This window comes from Talpa europaea, assembly GCF_964194135.1.
Source record: "Talpa europaea genome assembly, chromosome: 4".
NCBI classification, from domain to species: Eukaryota; Metazoa; Chordata; class Mammalia; order Eulipotyphla; family Talpidae; genus Talpa; species Talpa europaea.
The window spans coordinates 62,707,285-62,722,526 of NC_140070.1; the positions used below are offsets into that span (position 1 = coordinate 62,707,285).

The window sequence follows — 15,242 nt, forward strand, 5'->3', positions numbered from 1 at the left end:
TTCTCAATGTGTCTTTCTTATCTTTAGCAAGTGAAAAAAATTTAGGAAGCCCTGAGTGCTATATAGTATTCTAGATGCCCAATAATAAACTCTCAGTAAATGTTTGTTTAATCACAGAACAATTTTTTTTGTTTTATAGATTATATTTTTTTTATAAATGGCATAATTTGAGTCAATTTGTATTTTTTTTTTCTGTTTTGTGACACTTTTACTATAAAGGATAGCTTTTATCAGCTGACAGGTTAAACCCATCTTTTGATGTCTATTCAGGGGATGCTACATTGCCATTTCTATAGATACTCTCCTTGTTCCCACTATGGTATTTTGATTTCTGTGTCCACTGCCTTAACATCCTAGGCACACTTTGACCTTCCCCAGTCCCTAGAATAGTGGATTGAACTCTGGACTGGGGGTCCAAAGATCTGAGCTCTCAGATGTTGTGAACTAGCTCTTTGCCTGTGGCAAGTTACTTTAGATTTCTTACCTTCAGAACTCCCTCTCTTATCTCTTTTTCCAGAGAAAAATGAATGAAATGATTTAAATCCCTGTCCGACTTTAATAATTAGATCCGTCTATGGCACTATTTTAGTGTTGGGGCCTAACCCAGAACCAGGTTACAAGATTTTCATGGAATCAGAATCCCAATGAGGTGGATAGGTCACTAGTATACTTATGTTGTTTGATTCTGTTAGTTCTGATTTGGCTATAGTAGCCATGTAGTTACTGAAACTAAAAGGCAATGAATGTCACTAAAGGGCATTTTAAATTCTTGTATAAGAAAAACTAAAATAAATTTGTTTCTATAATAGTTTGGATAAGCAAGGAAGAAGGTGACCTCAAACCGTGGATTATTCAACCTGTCATACTCTTAAAAATGCAGTTTTTCTGACTTGATGACTTGCTCCTTTACAAAAGTGAAATTAGGAATCTTTGTCAACTCCCTGAATGTGTGAATCTTTTTACTGAACAGAGGTTCTCTGCTTCAACCGTAATGTTTTTATCATAACAAGTTCATTGATAGGTTCTTCTATATATATGCCTTTTGTAGGGAGGAGTTTCTTTTGTTTCTTATTAATGGCATTTCTTCAGCTTGAAAAAATACTTCGTATTTCAGTTTTATGATAGAAAGTGCTAATTTATTAAATTATTTGTTGTTACTATAATGGCAGTCTGTGATGTATTTTTTTCTTAAGTAATAACATGAACATATCACTCTAAAATATTCAAGTAGTAGAACATGCATGTGCACAAATGCGCACACACACACCCCCATTAGCAAAGTATGTTCATTTCTTCATATTTTTTTCTCAGGTTATGTGGTGTAGTGAAGCATGTTGTAAACCCCTCAGAATGTTCTTCTCCTGAGAGATGCATTTTAGCCTACCTCTACGACCTCTACGTGTCATGTAGCCACCTCAGAAGTAAATTTGGAGACCTCTTCAGGTGGGTAGGAGCAAATCAGAAGAAAAGCAATGACAATATTGTCATTCCTTTTCATAATGAAAGTTATATCTGCCATTATTCATATTGAGTAACCTATCATTGTAGCTTTGTCCTCCTATTACAAATTATTGTGCTTGTTTACTATGATTTTAATTTTAAGATAAACTGTGGAGAAAATATCCTATATTTTGAAGTTACTGTTATCTCACATGGGACATTGTTTCCACTATTTGTATCATTTCTCACTTATTTCCTTCTTTGCTGCTTTTCTCATTCCATTTCAAATAACATCCTTAGCTTCCTGTCATTCTTTACACTTTGGCACTTGCTGTCCCCATAGGTAGACAGGTGCTGTAAAATATGTACACGTTTTATGTTACTTTGAGGAAAGTTAGATTGTTAATTGTAGGTGGGAAGGGAAGGATATAGTAGTAACCAACAAAATAAATTTGTTATCTAGAAGGAGGTAAGGAAAGAATAATCAGTTATGGTTGTCTGTGCTTTCTCATACCTTGCTGCCAGTTTATTCATAAATCTTGTGCACACTACCTTCCAGGTGTATATCTAGAACCTGAGTGCTCTTCATTGCTCTGTCTTTACCACTGTAGAGTCCTTTGCTAGTTGTAGTGGGACACATGCATTGTAGTCCTAGCTAGTTTTGGCTGCTTGCATCCTTGAGTCTCTCAACATATCCCTCAACATACCAACATACCTACTAAGGTCATCCTTTTAAAACAAGAATAATTTGAAGCTTTCAATGATTTCTCATCTTTTCAGAATAAAGTTCAAAATCCTTACCTTGCTTCAGGATCTAATCTTCTCTTCTTCTTCCTCTCTGTTCACTCTATTCTAACTACACGGACCACATAACTGGTCTTCAGACCCTGCAAGCACACTTCCACCTTGGAACATGTGTGCTTGCTGTTACCCGTTGTAAATCTCTTCACGGTCACTGCCTGTTAACTCCCACAGTTCATTCATAACTCCAGCTCCTTAAATACCCCCCTACTCTTCTACTCCTGGGTACATTTATTTTCAATATGACTCCATTCAAGAATTTAAGATTCAGGAGAGCAGAAACTTTATCCTTTCACACTGTGTCACAGTGCTTAGAGTACTATGAGTAGACACTGCAAAAAATCTGGTGGGTGAAAGACATATCCCGCGCCATGATATTTTTAATGGTACATATGGGGAAAATGCCAATGTCTTCATAAAATTAGTTTAGTTTCAAAATAATCCCTTATAGGTCTTTTGAGTGGGTCTTAGGGAACATCATACCTCAGAAATAATATAACAACAATGCCCTATATTTTTCTTTTATGTTACAAAAAGCTTTCAGTATCAGTTTACAGTTTTCAGAGAGTTTTCTCACATATTTCAGTCTTAAAATAGCCCTGATTTTAATAGTGAACTTCCTATGAAAGCCTCCATTGCCTGTTTAACCTCTAATACTTCTATAGGGTCATATAAGTACATCCAATGAGTTAATAAAAATAACGTACACTTGTTTATGGAGATGTAGGAAACCAACTGTGGGCTTGACTGGCTACTTAGGGTCAGCACAGTGCTGCATCACAGGTATTTGTACTGTCTAAACTTTCTGGGATTAAAGAAATAGGACAGAAATTCACTATTTCAGAAACCTTAAGGTCAGATATTATTAGTTGGGGATTAAGAAAAACGGGCAAACAAAAGCTAGGTATGTAAAGCAATTTCTATAAATGTTTTTAATAAAACAATTTTAATAATTGGATCTGAAGTACCATCTATATATAGGTATGTAAGGGAACTCTTTGGAGGAAATATAACACTAATTGCATCTATTGCTAATTGGGTTGCTGTTGTCTGGCAAATCCTGGCTTATATTAATCCTCCCAACAACCCAGGAAGTAGAGATTACTTTTTCTACCAACAAATGACTGTTCCTCATGTTAAGTTAATAAATAATGAAGCCTAGATTTAAGTATAAGTTACTTTGGTCTCAAGGTGTGTCTACTTTCATTTGTCTATCAAGTTTTTCTGATACATGTAATTTCAGAGGGAAAATGTCAGTTGTTTTCTTAGTTGCATATATGCCTGCAACAGAAAATGTTAAGAATTTGAGAGTGACTAGATGGCAGCTAACTTTTTATTAAAATGTAGAAGCTCATATGGAAAGAGTATAATAAGGAAAGCAGGATGAAGAAACTTCACTCTGAGTGAAGAGTGTTAAAAAAAAAAATGCAGTGCAGGGTGGCCATAGTAAAGAATCTACTCAAGATTCTTTCTATTCTGAAAGAAATTTTGGGGCAGAGTCTTAGAAAAATTAAGAAAGAAAAGCAGAGTCTGTTTCTGAGGTCACACATGAATAGATTTGTTAGAATTAAGTGGAAAACTGCATTAAAAAGAAACAATGCTTTACTCTTTGCTGAAGTCTATTTTATTAAAATGGCATTAAGAGGTGGAGCATAAGAGAAAAGTGGTATCAGCCTGGAAAGTAGCAAAGAGTTAAGTGTTGTTTTAATTTTATTTTTAGTGAAACAAAAAATTCATTGAAAATGAAACAAATTTAGAACTATTGCTAAGAGAAAATGAATGAAAATTTTGAGTAGAAAGTGTAGCAAAAGTTAAGGCAGGACAAAGGGAGATGTATGAAAGTATTGGGGATTATAGTATATCCATCATTTTGAGATGGGCATGACTCCAAGATTGCGAACATATCCATCAGTGACTATTGGCAAGTTTTTATATAAATTATCTACAAAGAAAACATGTGAAAGATTGTAATTATTGCCATTTAGTAGGTGATTTTAGCCTTCTGTTAGACCAGTGCTTCCCAAGCATAGTTTAGCACTTAGATTGACCTGGGACAGCTTTTAAGCATATAGATTCAGTACACCTACAGTGAGGGCCAAGAATCTATCTTTAACAAATATGCCAGACTGAAGGAGAAGATGTGAAGCCACATTTTGGTAAATATTAAACTGAGCAATCTCCTTTTCTTTTTCTTTTCTTTTCCTTTCCTGTCCTGTCCTGTCCTGTCCTGTCCTGTCCTGTCCTGTCCTGTCCTGTCCTTTCCTTTCCTTTCCTTTCCTTTCCTTTCCTTTCCTTTCCTTTCCTTTCCTGTCCTGTCCTGTCCTGTCCTGTCCTGTCCTGTCCTGTCCTGTCCTGTCCTGTCCTGTCCTGTCCTGTCCTTTCCTTTCCTTTCCTTTCCTTTCCTTTCCTTTCCTTTCCTTTCCTTTCCTTTCCTGTCCTGTCCTGTCCTGTCCTGTCCTGTCCTGTCCTTTCCTTTCCTTTCCCTTCCCTTTCTTTTTTTTTTTAAAAGATTTATTTATTTATTTATACAAGCACTAGGTAAAGTCAGAGGTGCGGGAGGGTGAGAGAATTCACCAGAGCCAGAGCAGAGAATAGAACAGGCAGAGTGACGAAGTATATTGCTGAGGGGAGCAGGGGGTGGCAGGAGAGGTCTGCACACCATGCGGGACCCTTGCCGGGCTGCCCGGGATCAAACTGGCGCTGCAGAGGCTGCGGGCAGCTTCACAGCCCAGAGCTCAACAGCTGCACCACCCAGGGAGGACCCTCAATCTCCTTTTTCTTAAAGCAGTTGATAGTGGTAATAGTTTAGGGTAAAGAGGCTCTGTGCCTTTTTATTTTTATTTTTTTAAGAAATCTTTCTTGTCTACTATTTTCAGAAATAAAATTGCTATCAAAAACTTAATCTCAAAGAAAAAGACTTGGTGCTACATAGGAAACCTCTTGAATAGAGAAGGTGAATGTTGCTATGAATTTGGTACCTACAGCAAGGAGGCAAAAATAACTGAATTTATGTGAAATGTAAGCTTTGAAATCAGATCATCTTTTGCCCTTGTCTACAGAGCAGGAGTGAAGGAGACACATTTTCATTCCTCTTATATTTCCACTCTTCTGTATCTTACTCAGTTGTAACTCACTGAAACATGAACTGTTTTCATATGAAAACAATCCTATGATAGACCAGGTCCCTGAAAATCTCTTAATGTTGCTGAGAAGCACAGCATAAATCTTTAAGAATGACATAATAGAGTCTCTGCTCTCATAGAACATAAGTATTTTCTATTATAGTACAAGGTCCTTGAAAGTAGGGAATGAGCCTCTCATTTTCACGGCTTTCCCACAGAACTTGGAGTAACCTTGGTCCATGAACTCCACTGGATACACTGTACCTATCGGTGTAGTTTTAGAGGATGTATATACTAGTTAGGACTAAAACACCAAATTTTTATTGATGTTTTGATTAATTTTTATTCTTCATTAATAACATATTCCACCAATTGTTTAGAGACATAGTCAATTCTTTTATTTTTAGATCACAGAAAATAGAGAAATATTTTTAAAACAGAGATTAGTGACTAGATGACTTCTTATTTTTTCTTCCATTCATTCAGCAACTATTGAGCAACTGTTTACATTCCACTGACAATTATTAAAAAATCAGAATAAAAAACTCCAATGTGAATCTTCTTTAGGGGTATATTTTAATTGCTGCCATTTAATCTGTCCTTGAATAACATTTTAGTTATTCTAGTTTTATTTTGTTTTTAACTTTTCTTCTTATAACCTCAGTAGTGCCTGTTCAAAAGTAAAGCAAACCATATATAACAATGTGATGCCTGCAAATTCCAACTTGCGATGGGATCCGGACTTCATGATGGATTTTATTGAGAATCCTTCAGCCCGTAGCATCAACTACTCAATGCTGGGCAAGATCCTTAGTGACAATGCAGCCAATCGCTACAGCTTTGTCTGCAATACACTCATGAATGTATGTATGGGCCATCAGGATGCTGGAAGGTAAGCTGAGTTATCCTGGAATCAGTGATTAACCACATAGTTGTTGCCATGGTGCCACTTTGAAGTTAACATCTTCAGTAATTGCCTAGATGACATTTGGATGCCATTCACTTTTCTGTTGTCATTGTTACATGTTCTTTTAATCCTGAATTTACTCTCTATGTTATGATTTTCTTAACCTGAGAGGTGGTACTTTCTTAATTGCTGATCTGCCATGAGATGCTTTAAGTATAATAAAACATATAATAAAGATATGAAAAAAATAACTACATTTTATAAAAGCCTTATGCCTACCTAGCTGTGTCTTTAATTTTTTGATTTCCTTCAACATGTAAACTTTTAGGTGAGATTTGTCCATAGAATTAAATACATATTTATTGACATCTGAACTAATTGTTTATTGTTCAACAGTATTAAATATTAGAAAACACTTGAAGTCATTTACTTTTGCCTTCTGCTTTGGGTTCTACTACATTATTTGGCAAATAAGTACTTATTTTATCATCAAATCTATTAAATGAATGACTTGTTTTATGATAATGAAATATATGTTCTACTACATTATTTGGCAAATAAGTACTTATTTTATCATCAAATCTATTAAATGAATGACTTGTTTTATGATAATGAAATATATGTTCATTGAGTATATCACATGTGACTTTCTGTTTTGTGACTTTCTATTTTGTTACTTTCTGCTATATTCTTTTTCTTCTGTCTAGGATTAACGACATAGCCAATTTCTCCTCTGAGCTGACGGCTTGCTGCACTGTTCTTAGTTCTGAATGGCTGGGTGTCCTGAAGGCTCTGTGCTGTTCCTCAAATCACGTGTGGGGGTTCAATGATGTACTTTGCACTGTAGATGTAAGTTTTCTTTTTCATTTGAAGCTCAACTGTGCAATTAAATTTGGTTATTTTTAAAAATGATTTAATCATTAACTGGAACTTGGTAAAATATTTTTATCTTTCTCAGTCTAATAGCAATAAATTAGAGTGTGGTTGTAAGTGCTTAACTAAATGAAAAAATCAAAATATATAAAGTAGATAGCTTAATCTATAGTAGAGATGCCAAGAATGTCCTTGTTTGTTAGCTAAGATTACTTTTGTAGATGGTCTCTTGTGGGCTTTTTATTGTTTTTGTGAATTGCCCTGGGTTTCACATAGCACAGGTCATAATTTCACTAAAGAATAGTGTTTTTTTGAGATCCAAATGCACTCTAAGAATATAGGTTTTGTTGTCTTGCATAAGAATGCCCATGCCCAAATTAGGAGGGCATCATGTTTCATATTGATTGTCTGGAAAGTGACAAGTGCCTGTTATGTAGCACTGATTTCCTCACATAGCATATTGCATCCATGCTGTGTAAATTTCATAAAAGTGCATATTGATTATTTTTCTCTGTAATTTCTTAGAGTAATCTGTATTGTACATTAGTGTATCTTTTGCACAGAAGAACATCACATCCTTTAAAATCTGCTGTCCAGTTGATAGTTTACTTCCTAATTCTGGTATCTCAAGACTGAGGAGATGATTCTATCTTATTTCTGCAGGCACCTGTTAATATTACACACACACACACACACACACACACACACACATGAAAGCTCTGTCAGTGACTTGTTTTTCCAGCCATTGAAGACCCCCTGTTTTATTTTTAACACAATTCCTTAACCTCTTGGTCTTGTTTGTTACACTTTACCTTTGTGGTCCCTCATCCATAAAATTGGGATTAATGGTAGTATGAACCTCATGGTGTTTGCTACACGGTGTTTGCTATTAAATGAGGGGATCTTTGTATGTCACTAACCAGAGTCACTAGTATATAATACAACTCAATATGAAGAGTGCTGATATGGTCATATTTCTTAGTATTTTCTTGTGAGATTTATAGTGTAAAGGTAGAGGTTTTTCTCTCAATGAATCAATTTCCCTTCTCTTTTTTAATCGTAGAGGTCAAGTTTTTTTTTTTTTTTTAAACTAACTTAATTTTATTAAAGACTCATTTTTCCTGACAGGAACTCCAAAACATTAGTCAGGCTTGTTTTCTATTAGGAAAACTGCCTGGTTTTCCCTTGTCCCAGTTGTCTTACATGAAAGGACAACTCAGGCTGCTAAAGCGTTTGTTACATATTGTAGGGATTTCTTGATTTTCTTTTAAATTACCTTTGCTCAAGGTAAAACAGTATATATTTATATTAATGGGATGTAGGTAAATCTCAATTTTTTGTCTTATAATGTAGCAGTAGACTTAGAGGATAGTGATCATGATAAATTATCATTTCACTCTGCTGTTCCAATTTGGAATTTGAGATCTTAATGGTATTGCCTACATTCTCTTAGCTATTAAACTTAGATGTTACTTAAAAGGGTGTTAGGTATTAAAACATGTCAATGTTTTTCTTGAAGGTGAGTGACCTTTCATTCCATGATTCATTAGCTACTTTCATTGCTATTCTGATAGCACGACAGTGTTTCTCCCTGGAGGACGTCGTGCAGCATGTGGCACTGCCCTCTCTCCTAGCTGCAGGTAAGGCAGGTCCAGGAGCGGCACTGGTTGTTTGACTGCTGTCTTGGGGTGGTTTCCAACTAGTAGAACCCAGTGGAAGTCGTGTTTAAGGGTACATGCATTAGGCAGTGATGTGGCATCAGGGCTGAGATGGTAGGATCTTAATGATGTTCCATACAGAGTAATGGGAAGGTTGGGAACTACTAAGAAATGGAAGCTCGTGCCATATTTTTTACCATAGGGAGCTTTTATTAAAATTAATCCAGAAAATGTAGCTTAATGGAATACCTGAGGACATGTTCTTGTATATGTTAGAAATCTCTTTTAAAATCGCTCTCTCCTAGCTTGCGGAGATGCAGATGCTGAGCCTGGGGCGAGAATGACATGCCGACTCCTGCTCCATCTCTTCCGAGCTCCTCAGGCTTGCTTATTACCTCATGCAACCGGTAAGCTGACAAGTGGACACTCTCTGATTGTGTTTACATTTAGAGCTATCAGTTCTAAATTGACCTAATAGGCCATTGATTCTGTAATTTCCTTCCTGACTTTGGTGGGCTGGCATCAGGGGTGATGAAGGAGTGCAATAATGCCCTTGAGAGGGCTGTCAACACCTTTCCTTTGTGTAATATCAGGATGTATTGAGAAACTCAAATTAAGAGTTACTAAACAATAAAAATACTTCTGTTCTTCAGCCAAGCCATGCTGGTAGACAGCATGATCCCCTAACATCCTATGTGTGTTATTTATGAACTACACCAGTGCAACTTAGGGCAATGGTGATTTATGTAAGCTTTTACTAAGGTTGAAGGAATAGGGTAAAGTTAAAGAAATGTTAGTCAATCAGTTTCTAAAGATCATTTACATATTGGTGTGTGTGTGTATGTCTGTATAAGCCAAGATGTATAAAAGTTCTATTAATTTTTTGATATGTATCTCTAAGGAACAAAGATAATGTTTTAATATTTAAAAAGAAAGGATTAAGTTAGGAATATTTGCAGTGCATCTTAGTGAACTCATGAAGCATCAATTAAAGCTGGCTAATGGCGATTAAGTGCCTGTTGACTGTAAATGGTTACAAAAGACTATTAATGATGGTAATGAGAGAGACTATTTGTTGTTGTTTTCATAGGTAAACCTTTCCCAGGAATAAGATCGTCTTGTGATAGACACCTCTTAGCCGCTGCTCACAACAGCATTGAAGTGGGAGCTGTGTTTGCTGTCCTAAAAGCTATTATGATGCTTGGTAAGATTATCTTGGCACTAAGTTTGGTTAATCACCAGAAACGGAGACAGAATAATTTGTATTCAAATTTTGCTATAATAATATTATAAGAAACATGTTTGTTATGGAAAAATTTGTGGGCTTTCCCTAAGTTGGAGCACAGTCAAACCACAGTCAGCACCTGTAATTCTGGCACAATTTAAATATAACACTTTTTTGGTGGCATTTTAACTGCAGGGCATCTCATTCTGATATAAACTAGATTACCAGACTTACCAGGTTGTTTTGTTGGCAAAAATTGCACTTTGTGATGGACTTGGTGATTTGGTAATCTAATGAGAAATTTAAATTTCAGATTATATTCCAGGAGTAGAACACCAGAAAACCTGGGTTTTAATCTTATTGTGTCTACTTTCTTTGTGATCCTGAACAAGTTTATAATCAGGTGTGATAATTCAATATTTGAAATCACTTTTTTTTTTTTTTTCCATTTAAATCATAGTGTCCAAGATGTCCTTCATAGCCTTATGGGTATATGTTCTCTCAGAGCAGTAGTGCTGCATTTTCTATTCCTTTTCAGTACAGTACCTTAAGATATTATTATTCTATAAATCATGGAGGATTTCAGTGATTGGGAAATCTTAAATTTACACTGCCTCAGTCCTCTTTTGGCCTTAACTGAAAAAATTATTTCTTATGTTCTGAATGAACTTTTTTTGATTATAACAGAAATTCCTGAGAAGATAGAAACTGTTGTAGATGTGTCTTAATGAATATGTTTGAGGCTATCTAGACCTTATCCCTTTATACTCTTATCTGAAAGTGTCATTTAGTGATGAGGAGGAAGGAAAGGAAACAGTATTTCATAAAACAAATTATTAAAAGTTCACCTAAAAAATAACATGTTTAACTCATATGTATTTATATTTATTCCTTTGAAATGCTCATGAGTTTTGTAGTGAAAGGGAAAGGTAGAGTTACACCCCCCCACTCCGCGTGCTCACACACACACACACTGGCTTAGGAACTTGTAGTATTATAAAACCATTATTTTAATAATGGTCATTTCAGTAAGTAAAATTTCTCTACTCCGTTGTTTGAAAGGAAAAATGGCTGGTCAGTTCTGCTTAATAAATGTGGAGATTACAAGTCATGGGCTTGCTTTTTTATTATGGTATCTCTAGCTCCTGTCAGAGAAAGTAAATAATAGATTTTCAAATAGGTTTTCATTAAACTAATACTAAAAGAGTGGATGCTTAAGTGATGGACATTTTAGTGAGAGAATGCAGGGCAGGTGCTGTCTAGACACTGGCTGCTAGATTGGCAGAATTGCTCTGATTCCAAGTAAAATTTACCAACCTTTTTAAATATCCAAATAACTTTTTATTTTTTCAAAATGATTTATTTATTTATTTATACAAGCACTAGGTACAGTCAAAAGCACGGGAGGGTGAGAGAATTCAACTGAGACAGAACTGGGAACAGAAAAGGCAGACTGACAAAATACACTGCTTAGGGGAGCAGCGGGCGTGGCTGGAGAGGTCTGTCGCACCATGTGGGACCCTTGCCATCAGCTGGGGATCGAACCGGCGCTGCAGAGGCTGCAGTCAGCTTTGCAGCCCAGTGCTCAACTGCTGCACCACCAGGGGAGGCCCTCCAAATAACTGTTTTTAATACCCATGCAACTCATTTTTTCTTTGATGATTTTTCCTTGTCCCTTTTGCTTGGCTTCCATTCTTGGTAGGGTTCTTCAGGTCAGGGTGCCCTTGAGAGTGCTGTCAGCACTTTTGCTTTGTGTAATTTCAGGATGTATTGAGAAACTCAAATCAAGTCAGTAAACAATAAAAATAACTCTCCTCTTAGGTCAAGCCATGCTGTTAGCCAGCATGATCCTCTAACATTAGGCCAGTGTAGTCAGCAGAGAATCCTTGGGCCTTGTGTTTACTGAATTTACTGAATACTATTTATCCTTCTGCAGTTGCAGAAGTTTCTTGTACAGCCTCCCAGAACTTCTTTGTCATCCTCACATCTAAACTAAAAGGGTTTTCCTTGTCTGGGACTGGCAGAGGTGTCCGTTTCTTTGTTTTTGTTTATCTACCTCACATTTCCTTGAACAAGTGTTCCTTCAAGTCCTATCTACCAGTATCTATTTTGAATTAAGGAGATAAGAGTGTTTTATATAATATACTTTTCAATTTCTATGGTAGATTTACTTAAGGTACAAAAATAGTAATGCACATCACCTGAAGTTGGAGAAAGCATGCTAAAAATCGGTAATGTAGAATTTTGTCTGTCTTTTAGCTTCCAGTGAGCTCTATTGAATTAAATATTGTGTGGGCTAAGTGAAGTTGGTACTTTTTCCTCTGTATTTTACTGAGAAAATGTATGATAATATAAAATAGAGATACTGATGAGTTAAAATTTATTCTTAATTGTTCCCCACCTCTTAACAATTTTATAAATACCCACTAGGCCTTTCTGATCTTCCAAATTTTTTTTCATCAGCATTAAAAGCTTTTTCTTGGTTGACCTGTGGGTTTTAAAAGGGTTTGTTTGTGGGGTTTTTTTGTTTGTTTGTTTGTTTGTTTGTTTGTTTGTTTTGCATTTAATTGGGTTTGGTTTGATTCACAGTGAGGCAGTGGGCGCTTCATTTAAACCATTTGTTGGTTCCAGGAAATTTCTTTGTTCAAGGCTTATGCTCTTGTAAACAGGCAAAAGTTTGGATACTGTTGTCATTTGGCAATCTTTACTATCAAATTCTATTATTTTCTCACTTCTGAGTATGGTAGTTATCTTTGATAGTTAGGGATGTAATATAATTTCCAGGTTTTCAAAAATTCTGTTCAGTTTTATCCCCAGAAGTTTGTTGTGAGGAAAATACTTTAATAGCTTTATTTTACTAAGTATATTAGAGATTGATCAGGTAAGGTTTTATAATTGGATGTTTATGGAGAGGAAAGTGAAAGACACAGGTTATTCAATGAATGCCCAATTTTCAGGGCTTCCTTAGTATGCATTGCCCTTTTCCATTCCCAGGGAAATAAATCTCTCTTGTCAAGAAGTTGATAGTAAGGTGGGCTAAGGCAAAACTTTTCTCTTGACCTATGGATAGAAAATAAGTCATTGTAAGAGAAGAAATGGAAAAGGGACATCTAGAAGGGTGAGTAACCCATTTTCTCCTTGTCTATAAGTCAAATTAATTTCAATACATTCATGCTTGAAATGTTAGTGAAATCAATATTGTGTGATGACTAAGTATGACTCATAATGACCTTTCCAAGTTTGGTGAACATGTACTTCAGATTCGGTGAGTCCTGTAAACAAAATATGGAATGAGTCTTGAACTTGACTTTTTCCCCATGTCTGAATAAAGTTCACTGCGTTCCTGCTTTTATTCTCTTAATCTGTTCTTTTTATTGCGAGCAACTGGTTTACAATAACGTTGTCATTTACATATTTTTACTCTCTGGAGATTTGCCTCATTTACTTCTCATATTTGTAATATTTGACATTATTTTGAAATTCTGTGATTTTGGTTTTGTGATTCTCTTCTTTAGGAGATGCTAAAATTGGCAGTAGCAATGTCAACCCTTTAAAGAATGATGACTTCAGCATGAGGGGTTTACGACGTGATGGGAATGCTGATGATATCTGGACTGCCTCACAAAATTCAAAATCCTGTGGGAAAAGCATTTCCATAGAAACTGCCAATTTAAGAGAATATGCAAGATATGTACTGAGGACTATCTGTCAACAGGTAATTTTAACATTTAATTTATGTTTCATTATGTTTATATGGCTGTTTGAGGCTCTGTTTGAAAGAAATGCTCGTTATTATAGGAACTTGCTCATTGGTGATTCTTTTTTGTCCCTAATGACTTTATTTTGAAATAATTTCAAACTTGCTAAAAAATTGCATTTATAATATAGAATTCTAGCATATCCTTTACATAGATTCATTTTTTTCACTTTTTTTTTTGCCGCATATACTTTATAATTCTGTTTGTGTGTGTGAATGTGGATGCATATATTTTAATTATATTTTTTGCTGATAAATTTGAGAGCAAATGCAAGGCATCCTTTTTTCCCCCTACCTTTTAATATTTTAGTGTTTATTAAGATAACCCAAACACATTTATCAAAAATCAGGAAAGTTAGCATTGGTACAGTGATTTTTTTTCTTACTACAGGCCATATTACAATTTTGTCAGTTGTCCCAATAATGTTGGATTTGCTTGAAGTTTCCTGTAGATTAGCTTCAGTGTATGTATTCCTGGCTGAGATACTACAGACATAATGTGTTCTTCTCAGTTAAACACATCTGAAGACACATGATGTCCCTTTGCACCTCATTGATGATGTTAATTTTGATGCATCGTACGATTTCAAGATTTTTCTACTGTAGAGTTATCTTTTCCTGTGTAATTGATAAGCAATCTTTGGGGAGACACGTTGAGACAATGCAGATATCCTGCTCCTCATCAATCTGTGCCCATCTCCCATTTCGCATTTGTTTTGATTTATCCAGACTAGTTTTTATTATGATGCCTGCAAAATGTGATCCCCCCCTCCCAAATCTTCCACTCCTTCCACAGTTGTCATTTTGCATTCTACTCTAAGAAAGAATATCCATCTTATCTTCATTCATTCATTTTCTGAATGTGTTAACATATGCTGTCCTTAGCTATTTTATCTTCGTGTTCAAATGGTCCTAGTCTGCCCTATGTTGGCTCTTGTGTTATTTCCACACATCTCCATCTTATTTTTTCTTTAAGTAGTTTTTCAGTTTCTGGCCCACCTCTACTTTCCCTACTTCAGTGATACAATTACTCATTCCTCTAAGAAACTATAGTTCTATGTAGTAGATGTTATTTAGAAATGAGATCTGAGATCTGTCTGAGTACTGTGTTTGTTCACTGCTGTGTGCAGTTTTTGTTTATGGTTCCTAAGCTCTTTCAGCAGACAGAGGAAGGGGGACAATTGATATACCTAAATGTGTGTTTATATGTGTGTGTGTATAATCTTGAGTTCATACTGATAATCTCCAAATCCTACCCCACCAATTTCTCTGCATTTCCCCATTCTATGTGATAGGGTCTTCTTAAACAGCAAGACTTCTGACTTCCAGTAATAACCATTTGCTTGTTTGTTTAATTGTATAATACAAGTAGTTTCAGAAGTAGTTCCTGAAGTAATTTCAGAATTACTACAGCTATACCACTAGAAAAAAGAAACCTATTAAAGGAGTTGAATCATAT

General features: G+C 35.6%; 1 protein-coding gene across 3 annotated transcripts in view; it reads left to right on the forward strand.

Moving 5' to 3' along the window:
• MED12L (mediator complex subunit 12L) overlaps nucleotides 1–15,242 on the forward strand; it is a gene marked incomplete at both ends in the record, with an annotated part of 372,007 nt that overhangs the window by 298,581 nt on the left and 58,184 nt on the right. For all 3 annotated transcript variants that reach the window (XM_084232379.1, XM_084232380.1, XM_084232381.1), the window contains 7 exons: nucleotides 1,312–1,443; nucleotides 6,028–6,255; nucleotides 6,978–7,119; nucleotides 8,663–8,783; nucleotides 9,107–9,208; nucleotides 9,892–10,005; nucleotides 13,542–13,741. In XM_084232379.1, the coding sequence (XP_084088505.1) occupies nucleotides 1,312–1,443; nucleotides 6,028–6,255; nucleotides 6,978–7,119; nucleotides 8,663–8,783; nucleotides 9,107–9,208; nucleotides 9,892–10,005; nucleotides 13,542–13,741 (1,039 nt within the window). The remainder of the gene's footprint in view (nucleotides 1–1,311; nucleotides 1,444–6,027; nucleotides 6,256–6,977; nucleotides 7,120–8,662; nucleotides 8,784–9,106; nucleotides 9,209–9,891; nucleotides 10,006–13,541; nucleotides 13,742–15,242) is intronic.